At 28.2% G+C, this 11623-nt stretch overlaps 1 protein-coding gene across 1 annotated transcript; it reads right to left on the bottom strand.

The window, feature by feature from the left end:
* Positions 1 to 236: 236 nt before the first annotated feature.
* Positions 237 to 1972, bottom strand: LOC107848715 (the record flags this gene model as incomplete). Its single annotated transcript, XM_047397017.1, is given in 2 exon segments — positions 237 to 1028; positions 1729 to 1972. A coding segment is annotated over 1 exon segment (132 nt), but the record flags the coding sequence as incomplete, so codon positions are not given.
* Positions 1973 to 11623: the final 9651 nt, after the last annotated feature.

The following is an 11623-nucleotide window of genomic DNA, read 5'->3' as shown; positions in this document are numbered from 1 at the left end:
TAAAGTGGCATTACATAAATCTACCTTCATAAAGAAAGAACATAGGTTTCTAACTATATCACAATATATAATATTAGCTACTGATGGTTTCGGGGAAAAAACTGTATAAAAGGGTGTATATAAGTCTATTAGATTAACACTTAACATTAACATGGTAACAACTCCATAACTCTATATGGACTTCTTTATCGCATAGAAATGACATAATTTGGGAAAGATGATACCTTATCCATAAAAGGAACTCTTCCATATGGAGTACAACTCACGAAATACTGAAAATAAAGGAAGCCCAATTTATCGTTTGTTCTGCTTAAGCTATCTTGTTCATCTACCCCTTTCTCAAAGGAGCATCCATCCCATCTCGTCATTTAACAAATCGCTGAAATAATCCCTCATCTCACGGACAGATTTAGCCTCCTCTCTAAAAAGAACATAACATTGTTGCACGATCATCGTAATTTGACATGTTACAACAGTACCTGTTCATTCTTCTGCATAACCATTATTGACCCTAGTTGGTTTACCAAGTAATTAACAAACTAATGAAAGGAGAAAACTTCAGAAAGCACATAATCACCAGCCAAAAGCAACATTTCAAAAACCAGTGTTAACTTCAATATCAAGCAAGAAACCGCCTTTATAAATTTTGACCAGTTCAACCTAGTGCACAGACATTCAACTTTACCTACGCAACCTTACCCTCCATTTCTTCAAGATACCATTTTTCCAACACAAACCCGTGAGGCCGTGACCTCCTAATCACATTAAGGTAACTTTACCAGTTATGCCAAGGCCCTTGAGAAGGCAAGAAACCACCTTTCCAAATTTTGACCAGCTCAACATAGTGCATAACCATTAATAGGGCAGTTCTATGCACTAAAGCTCCAACTATGCATGAGGTGCACGGAAGGACCGGACCACAAGGTTAACGATAGGCAGGCTTACCCCGCATTTCTTCAAGAGGCCATTTTCACGGCTTAAACCCATGACCAGTCAAACGCCAAGAAACTACCTTTCCAAATTCTGACCTGCACAACAGTGCCATAAGTGAAAGATAAGGAGCATAATATTGAGTCAAAGTTTCCCCTGTATCCAATCTAATAGGTATTCCAGCACCATAAGAACTCCACCATTCAAAAATTATCAGGTTGCCCCGAGAAAGCTTAAGCTTATTGTCGTTCCAAAATATGAGTTATAATCACTTAATTGATTATAGATGTGTAAAATCTAAAATCTATTTTACACATGCACAGAATAGAGAAGAGATAAAAGATCAAAATTTTAGATTTCACAAGTAATTTACCCATATTAATTTTCTTTTTTTTTTTAATGTATCGATTAAGGACAGAAGATATTCCAACATACAACCCAAAAAATAGTGAATGATTCTTGCACACAACACGTTTAGGTAATTTGTTTTTATTGCTCTAGTAAATGAAGTGAAAATTAAGTAAATACACAAATTGTCCAGTATAATTATCAAAAGATACCTGATTATGTAGTTGTTTCTTTACAGTTCAAGATCTTCACGTATATATATTGCTAGTTTACACGTTTTTGCATAGTTGATCGAACTTAACCTTTGTACTTGTTCTCTATGCTCATATTAACTTCTATTAGAATACAAAAATCTAAACAAACCCAAAACGTTAAAACCCAGAAAGCGAAAAAGCAATAATCAAAAACCAAAGATGATATAATATGAAATATTTTGGCGAGAAAACATACCCGAAAAGCAATAGAGGTTGAGTTCGCTTTTATTTCGCTTACAATGACAGAGGAGAAAAGTGGAATAAGCATAGAAAGAGATGGAGAAATATGGAGACATTGACACATATTTTCTAACAGCCTGCACCTGCTACACGTATCTAGTCCAATGAGACATTATCAGCTTGTAGAGTAGAATGACTAAATATCCTCAGTGCAAATTTCTTATGACAGATACCAGACATGTATTGACACGTATTTTCTAACAGCCTACACTTGCTACACGTATATAAATAACCTAATGAAACATTATCTGTAGAGTAGAATGACTAAAACCCCCTCAGTGTAAATTTCTTATGACAGATACCAGACATTCCTTTTTCTAATATAGACCAGGGGACGTGGCGTGTTAGCACGGACCCAACATCGATATTATTTAGCTTATTTTAAAATTAAAAAATAAATATTTAAAATTTGATATCAGATGCTAAGTTGCAAAATTATTTTTTATAATATTTTTTTCTATTCCAATTTAAGTGACACGTATATAATTTCAAGAGTCGTCAAATTTTTATATTTTTTAAATTTTTTTAAGTAATTAATTATTGTGATTTGTAGTATTTTTTTCACATACTTTGTGAAATATATAACAAATTAATTCTTTTAATAGATTTTTTAAGTTGTTAATTATTGTAATTTATAATATCTTTTATATTTTTAAAATAATATATGTTACTCTCCTTGTTCAAACTTTTATAACATTGATAGTCAATTATATTTTTAAAAAAAAATTATTTTTTAATTATTGTAATTTATAATTTTTTTTCTATTCCATTTTAAGTGGCACTAGTATAATTTTGATAGTTAGCCAAATATTTTATACATTAAAAAAAATTTAATTTATTAATTGATTTTATTTTTAGGAATTTTTATGTTTTTTTAAAATATATATTTATATATATATATATATATATATATATATATATATATATATATATATAACAGATTAAAAAAATAAGACAAATAAATTAAAATAGAGGAAAAAATTGAATGCAAGAAAAAGGATCAATGAATTTGGATCAAAGCAAGCATGCTGACCTTTAAATTTTTTAAATTGTTAATTACTATGATTTTTATAGTACTATTACGTATTTTTTTGAAATATGTAATAGGTTATTTTTTTTAGGTCCTTTAAATTATTAAATATTGTAATTTATAATATTTTTTATGTAACTTTCAAATAATATATATTATTTTCTTAGTCTAAACTTTTGTGGCATTGGTAGCCAATTATATTTTCTAAAATGATTTAATTTTATAATTATTATAATTTATAATATTTTTTTTAATTTTAATTTAAGTGGCACAAGGTCTGATTATAATAATTAATTAGAATGATATAATAAAATCATGATAAAAGTAACGAAACAGATATATATTAAATAATTCATAATAATTAATTAAAAATAATATAGTAAAATTATTACAAGTAAACAATAGAAAATGAAAGGAGTGGATGCTGTTGGCAGCTTAGCAGGAAAGTACAACTTTTGAGCATTTAATTGCAAGACGTATATTACAATGTGCAATGACCAAATAGCGTATATCATCGTCAACAATGGAAGAAAAATGCCATGTCGAAACCACCAATTCTTATATATACTAGAGGAGCATGATTCATGTCAGTATGGCCCAATATTAAAATATTTATTTGTCTTTTAAATTTTGATATATTTAAATAATTTTTTTTAGTAAAAGGATTGTATATGATTTTTAGGATTCATTCGGATTTCTAGGATTCATTCGGAATCTATCATGAGTTCAACATATGTTATTTTAATATGTATTTAGATAATTTAAGTTATTAATTATTATAGTTTATAATATTTTTTTTATGTAATTTTTAAATTAATATACGTTACTTTTCTTGTTCAAATTTTTGTGACATTGATAGTCAATTATATTTTAAAAATAATTTAAGTTTTTAATTATTATGATTTATAATACTTTTCTTCTATTCCGATTTCAGTGACACTAAAATAATTTCAAGAGTCGACAAAATATTTTATATCTTTTAAATTTTTTAAGTTGTTAATTATTTTGATTTCTAATAATTTTCATGTAATTTTTTAAAAATATATAACATATTAAATTATTTTTAGATATTTTAAGTTGTTTATCATTGTAATTTATAATATTTTTTATGTAATTTTTGAATAATATATGCTACTATCTTTGTCCAGAGTTTTGTGCCGACGCTAGGCAATTATATTTTTTAAATAATTTAAATTTTTGATCATTGTGATTTATAATATGTTTTCTATTTCAACTTCTGTGGCACAATGCTTAAATGACCGTAATAATTAATTAGGGGTGATATAGTAAAATCATGACTGAAGCAGCGAAGTATAAATGTCTTAAATGACTTACAACAACTAATTAGAAGTGACATAGCGAAATTACTTTAAATAATACTTTTGAAAAATTTAAGTAGACTTCATATAAGACGTTAAGTTAATTTAAAACACCAATATTTAATTTATCATTTTTATATCTATTTTATTTTAATTAAATATTATTAATGTTTTAACACTTAAATGACTTATAATAATTAATTAGAGGTGACATTTAGTAAAACTATGGTTGAAGCAGCTGAAGCAGACATGTCATAAACGTTTATTTTACTTTTTTTAATTAAATATTATTAATTTTTAATATATAAATGAATTACAATAATCAATTAGGAGTGATATAATAAAATCACGATTAAAGTAACTTAATCAAACATACCATAAATATTTATTTTATATTTTTTAATTAAATATTATTTATTTTTAATACATAAATGACTTATAATAATTAATTATAGGTGATATAATAAAATCATGGATTCAATATTATTAATTTTTCAATAAATAAGTGACTTATAATAATTAATTATGGGTGATACATTAAAATCACGATTGAAGCAGTTGAAGCAGAAATCATTCAAATTTTTAATTATTTTTGGTTAATTATTGTTATTTATAGTACTTTTTATTTCATTTTCAAATAATATATGTTGCTTTATATCTTTTTTTGTCCCGTCCTAATTTATGTGGCACTAATATAATTTTGATAGTCAATCAAATATTTTATGTTGACATATCATTTTACTATTCTTAATTTTCTAATACATAAATGACTTATAATAAGGGGTGATATAGTAAAATCATCGTTAGAAAGACGACAATTTAATTTAAAACATCAAGAGTTAATTTCGCATTTTATGTCTATTTTATTTTTAATTAAATATTATTTATTTTTTTAATACCTAGATGACTCAGAATAATTAATTAAGAGCGATTGATTATGTTATTACTATAAAAATTAATATAATTTTATCATATCCAATAGTAATCATCGATAATTTACCAAGTAATATATTAATTAAATACGGGATGCTATATTTTGCATATGCAAAATATGATATTATTAAACATCATTGGATAGTGCATTATGTTTATCTTTCACAATAATAAAATTTTACTATGTATTTTTCTTTATTTCTTTTTAACTTAATACATATTGATCCAACACAAATTCTAAGAAAATATTTATTAGAAATTTATTTTATTAAATTAAATTTATTATATTTTAACTTTAAAAATTTAAAGTTAAGTTTAAATATTAGTATTTTTATATAAGGAAAATATAATTTTAAAATTTAAATTTACTAAAATAAATAAATAAAAATATTAACTTTCTATATAAAAGTCGATTAAAATAATAAAATTGATTTAATTTAAATATTTTGGTGCAATTAAATAAGATAATTTTTTATTTTGTCATGATATATGCAGCACCGATAAAATTTTGAGAGTTGAATAGAAATTTTGTCTATTTTAAAAAAAGTAGTTTAACTTGTTAATTGTGATTTATAATAATTTTTACGTAATTATCGAATAATATATTTACTCCTTGTGTCCCAATTTATGTGGCTTCGATATAATTTGGAGAGTCAACTAGATTTTTTATATATATTTTAAATATTTTAAGTTGTTAATTATTATGATTTGCAAAACTTTTTCCTTTGTCTCAATTTATGTGGCATTGCTAAATGAGAGTCAATAAAATTTCTATATGTCTTTTAAATATTTTAAGTTATTAATTATTGTGATTTGTGGTAACAAATTAGTTTTGAACATGATAGACAATTAAATAAATGAAATTTTTTTTCTTTCAATATGTAGTTATAGTTAATTAATAGAATATAACCATTATGATGAAATAATTTTTTGTCTCAATTTATGAGGCATTGCTAAAATAATGAGAGTCAATAAAATTTCTATATGTCTTTTAAATATTTTAAGTTATTAATCATTGTGATTTGTGGTAACAAATTACTTTTGAACATGATAGACAATTAAATAAATGAAAAAATTTTACTTTCAATATGTAGTTATAGTTAATTAATAGAATATATTAAATATTTAAACTATCATAATGAAATAATGAAATTATTATATATTGGGACATGATATATAATTAAGTGGAAGTAGATGGATGTTTTGATAATTAGATGAGGTGGTCGAAACCATCTCTTCTATATAATAGAAAAGAAATATATATATATATATATATATATAAATGAGAGTCAATTTGATTAATTTTTAAAGTTAATTAAATATTTTATAATTAAAATTTGAATATTAAATATTATACAAAACATACGAATGCAGTATTTTGTTTGCGAATTTTGTTATTATGTAAAATTTGGGGAAAAAAGAAAATAAATACATCTAATTTTGAAATAATTCAAATATTTTTTGTTTATATACATACACATACAAATAAGTAAAATTCACTTAAATATTTTGAAAATATTTTCTTGTGTTTATTTACTAATTCAAATTTATTAATCATATTTTGAAATATTAAAGTTCATTATTAGTACTTTATATAATTATTTGATGATAAAATAATGGTATGAATAAGTGATTATCCTTCACCCAACTCAAATGGAAGATATATGGTTATGCACGTGTCAATTTGAAAAAAGCACAATGGACCCACAGTGTACAACATTTCAATTTAGGGCATGACAGGTAATTTTAGCTAAAAAGAGTTGGCTTTTGGGGGGATTTATTGATAAGGTTTACATGGCTCAACAGAAAAGACAATCTTATTAAGCAAACTAGTATTGCAAAAATGCTTTCAAAAACCATAATATCCTCACAATTTTCATCAAAGACCTAAAACTAACATGTCAAAACCACCAATTCTACTTTGGCTGTTTGTGAAAGGGGTCTTTTTCGAGAAGAAAATGTGGGGAGATTACTTATTGGACTTTATGGAGCTATCATGTTCTAGGGAAAAGTGAAAATTACTATTCCATTCATTTCGTTTCATGTGTCATAGTTTGATAGGATATTACAAAAATTTTAAAAAAATTATTATCTTTTGATATAAGTATGATCATGATCATAACACTTTTTTAATATTTTTGTAGACTAGTTAATAAAGACCCTTTTGTCATTTTGTTTATTATTATAATGTAGTATAAATAGAATATTATAGGATTTATTTCTTTAGTTGCTTAATGATATTGAGAGAACACTCTTATTAGAGAGAGAGTCCCAAAATTGTAACTAGGGCTATATACAAGTGTGGAATCATTTGTGTGTTGCATTGCTTGATACATTGGTGCTTGGGTGGTGGACGCCTCTCTTGTGTCAATTGTAAGAGATAGGTGATTGCAGTGTGTACTGTTAAGGGTCCAAGATCATCATATGTTCTTGGGTTCTTAAGATTATATCTCCATTTGTGTATCTTTTTATCTTTATTTTGTTGTAACCGTTGGTAGTGTTCTTGTTGTGTAACCTTGTATCGTTCTATTGTAGAAATGTTATTGTGTTGTTCATCTTTTCTTCTTGTTACATTACTTTGATTTGGCTGTTTTGGTGTCAAATACACTATTATATCTTGTATTCTTGTTGTTGGTAGTGAATCCGAGAGTGGTCACCAAAGGGGTCCTCGGTTCTTCAAATTTGTGGACTGTTTTTGTGTATGTTTCGTGTCTTCTTGATCTCTCTTGTATCATCTCCATCCCATTTTATGTATCGCTATTTGACCTGACACAGAGTTTAAGAAATAAATAATGATTTTGTAAAGTTTACAAAACTGTCCCTCTTAAAGTTATTTAAATGTTTACTTTTTAGTTGTCTTTTCTTAAGAAGTGGGATCCACTAAGGATAAAATGAGAATGGTGTTATTAAATAGTTATCAAATAAGGAAATGTGACATTCTTTTTAGGCCAGACTAAAAAAAAATGATGACACATAAAATGAGACGAAAAGATTAATATTTTTGTCAAATTGTCTTTTCTTAAAAAATATACTACTATTATTTTTAATTAAGTAGTGCCTTATAAGTGAGATCAATAAGGACAAAGTAAAATTGTGTTTTTAAATAGTTACCAAATAAGGAAAGATGACATTATTTTTTGGACGGAATGAAAAGAAAATGACGGTAAAAAATGGGAAGGAGAGAGTACTTTTGTAATACCCCATATATTTCTAAACTAGAAAGCGAACCGTTCTTCCTACGTGTGAAACCTTTAATATTGTAATTCATATTTGATCACATGACTTACAATGAGTATTCTAGTGAAAAGAGAGCTTATGATGTGTTAAACATGTTTATAAGAGTCACTTAAAGTAATGCAAGCTAAGAGCTTTTGAACCCATCAAGTTTTAGTGTTTCATTTTGCAAGGGTCATCTTTGATCGAGCATAACTTGATGTATATGTGGTATTTTGAAAGATTTAGAGCCACCAAGTTGTAGAGAATCAAATTATCTTTCCAACGATACCAATTTCTCCTAAATTCGACACCCGAACGAAAAGTTATGACTTTGCAAAGTGGAGTGCGTCGCCTAGCAAATCGCCTAAGGCTACTGGAATGGTTATGACATAGGTTAGGCGCCGCCCAACTTAGCTTAGGCAATGGGTTAGGCACCACTTAGCCTCACTTAAGCGATGGGCAATGCGGCGCATACCTTATGGCCCAAGTGATGTAAACACTTCGTTTTTGAGTTATTTTGAGGGCAACTAAGTCTTTTGACACTCCTAACAAGTCCCTAAACTGAACCTTACAAAATTAATAGCTCTTAATCATATTATAACCCTATTAACATCTTAAGTTCATCATCTAAGAGCACAATAGGATAAAAACAACTAGGGTTGCACAATCGAGCTTGAAGGTCCAATCTTTCAATAATTTCGTCACCATAAAGGTATGTGGGGTTTTCAACAAGGATAGTTCGGCAGAATACATATGCAGGTCCCTTAAGTACGCACCATTTTTCACTTAGGCACCTCAAGTGGATATTGTTCTATTTTGGCACCTCAAGCGGCCTTCAAGTGTGTCACTTTAGCATCTTTTGCTGAATCAGCAAATTTATATTGTGTGCGTGTATTACATGCGCCTGATGATGTGAAAAGTGACAAATAATCTGTCGACACGTGTTATTTTTTTTAAAAAATATTTTTTAAATCATTAATTAATTTTTTATAAAAAGAAATCAATAATCACCCCTTTCCCCAATAATTAATTTTAAATAAAAAATACTTAAATAATTTATAAATAATTAATTTAAATAGAAAATACCCCCTCCCCTAACCTACCCACCCACCCACCCACCCACTACCTCCACCCTTACCCTACCCACCCACCCGCCCGCCACCCCACCAGTCAATTTTTAATTTTTTTAATTGATTTTGTTTAATTTTAATTTTTCTTCACGGATTTAGCTTTATTTTTTTAATTTCTTTCATCAATTTTGGAATATGATCTTCGGATCTTCAGTTGAGTTTTGGAATCCATTTTTTCAAGTTTATTTCAGAGTACAAATATGAGTTTGGTTTTCATTATAAACCATGAGATTATCTTTAAAATGGATTTCTAATGAGATGAGCAAGACAAATAAAAAGGGAGTAGTATTTAGCACTGAGTTGGGTATAATTCACAGGTCTCGTACTGTAACGCTCCGAATTTGGTACCCAGAATGCTACATGGTGCTCATGACCCCAAAGGACCATAAACTAACCCATGACAGATATTTGTACTTGTACACTACATAATATAACATAAAAATATGAAAACATGCACTGAAAGACCATAAGGTTCAATACTGAACATAATCTGAATAATATAACATCTGAGTGGGGTAATAGAATACCCAAAACAAAACTGAAAGTACTGAAGTCTGAAACATAATAGTTTAGAAAGCCTCTAAACATGACTGAAACTGTCTGAGTGAATAAGGATTTGATGGAACAAGTCCCCAACTAACTCCAACTAATAAAGTAATTAATAAGATAATAGCTAAATAATCATGTCCTCGAAGGATGAGGACTCACTTATAACTCAGACTGCTGAAATTAGAATCTACTGTTGATCTGAGACTCGTGTCTCTGAACCTATGGTATGAAAATACCATAGCGTGAATACATCAGTACGACTGAATATACTGGTATGCATGTGATGTAAGCTAAATACATAAGGTTCAGATGCATGAAAAATAATAATTAACTAAATTGAGAGTGAGAATACATGCATGAGACATAACAACTGGCACTAATATCGTGATAATATGATAACTGAACCTGAGTACTGATAACATAAGTGACTGTAGATAACAGTCCTGAATCTGATGGAACTATCTGAGTTCCGTACTATATCTGAGTTGACTGTATCTGACAGTCCTAAAATCTGAAGAACTATTTGAGTTCTTTTACTGAGACTGATACTGAAACTGTCGTCTAACCAACATGCCACTAATGCGCCATTAAGGCTATGTCGGGGTCTAATCTGTAACCTCAATTTGAAGGATGTCAATACCGCGCCACTGGTAAGGACAAGCTGTGAAGACCCTATGCTAGCAGGTACTCAAAATGAGAACGGTGGGAACCCTAAACTGACAAGTTAAGCCATCTCATCAACCCTAGATTAACAAGTTAGATGTCTCAACCTACGCTAGCTACGTAGTTCTGGAACACAAGGATTGCTTTTAAGAATCACACCCTAAGTTAGCAGGTGATTTCCCATCCTTGGGTTCGCTCGGTGCTAATTTCTACTCCTATCTGAATAAACATTGAACTTGATTTATTGAACTAAACATGTACTGAGTTACTGAATTCTGTTGACTGACGAAACACCACTGATATCTGACAATTGTCTGAGTACATGAGATCATGGAGATTTCCTGATTCATAAGACTGTTTGAAGTCTAAGAATTCATAGCTTGATTGAGAGTATCGTGAAAACATGACATGGCTTTAGGCACACTGCTAATATTTTGGGTACAAGTACCCCCAGGACTCGATGGAAGGAAACTGACAACATGACTTACTTAAGTACATAATAATCACCATAATACATTTAATTGAAGTATTCCATCAAACATGTGCTAGGCATAACTTGTACATACATGGGGATTACATGATATCATACTAGTTGGGCATTTTTCTTCATCTAGGCATTTAATCAAACATATTGTAGGCATGATACATGTAATGTACAATAATTAAACATCATGGTTCAATCTAATTTCTTCATTCAAGGGTTTAGTCATAAGGTTGCATGAATCTATATCTAGAATAATTAAACCCACATAAAAATTATCACCCAACATGGAGTAGAATTTAATTTCTCACTTTATCAATATGAATAAGAGAAGTCGAATCATTAAATCATAAAGAAAATCCATAACTTAAAGTTGGAAAAGGGATTCTTGGGCTTTATGGACGAAAGGAGCCCATGAATGAACACTATGTATACATGGGTTATGATTTCTTGAAGTTCTTGAGCGTGAAGAATTGGAATCTCTTAATTCTTGAAGAAGATTGAATTTTGTTCTTGGGGATTAAGGTTAG

The sequence above is a fragment of the Capsicum annuum genome, chromosome 9 (genome assembly GCF_002878395.1).
Source record: "Capsicum annuum cultivar UCD-10X-F1 chromosome 9, UCD10Xv1.1, whole genome shotgun sequence".
Classification (NCBI taxonomy): Eukaryota; Viridiplantae; Streptophyta; class Magnoliopsida; order Solanales; family Solanaceae; genus Capsicum; species Capsicum annuum.
The sequence above is the reverse complement of the archived record's forward strand: the minus strand, read 5'-3'. Positions and strand labels throughout refer to the sequence as shown.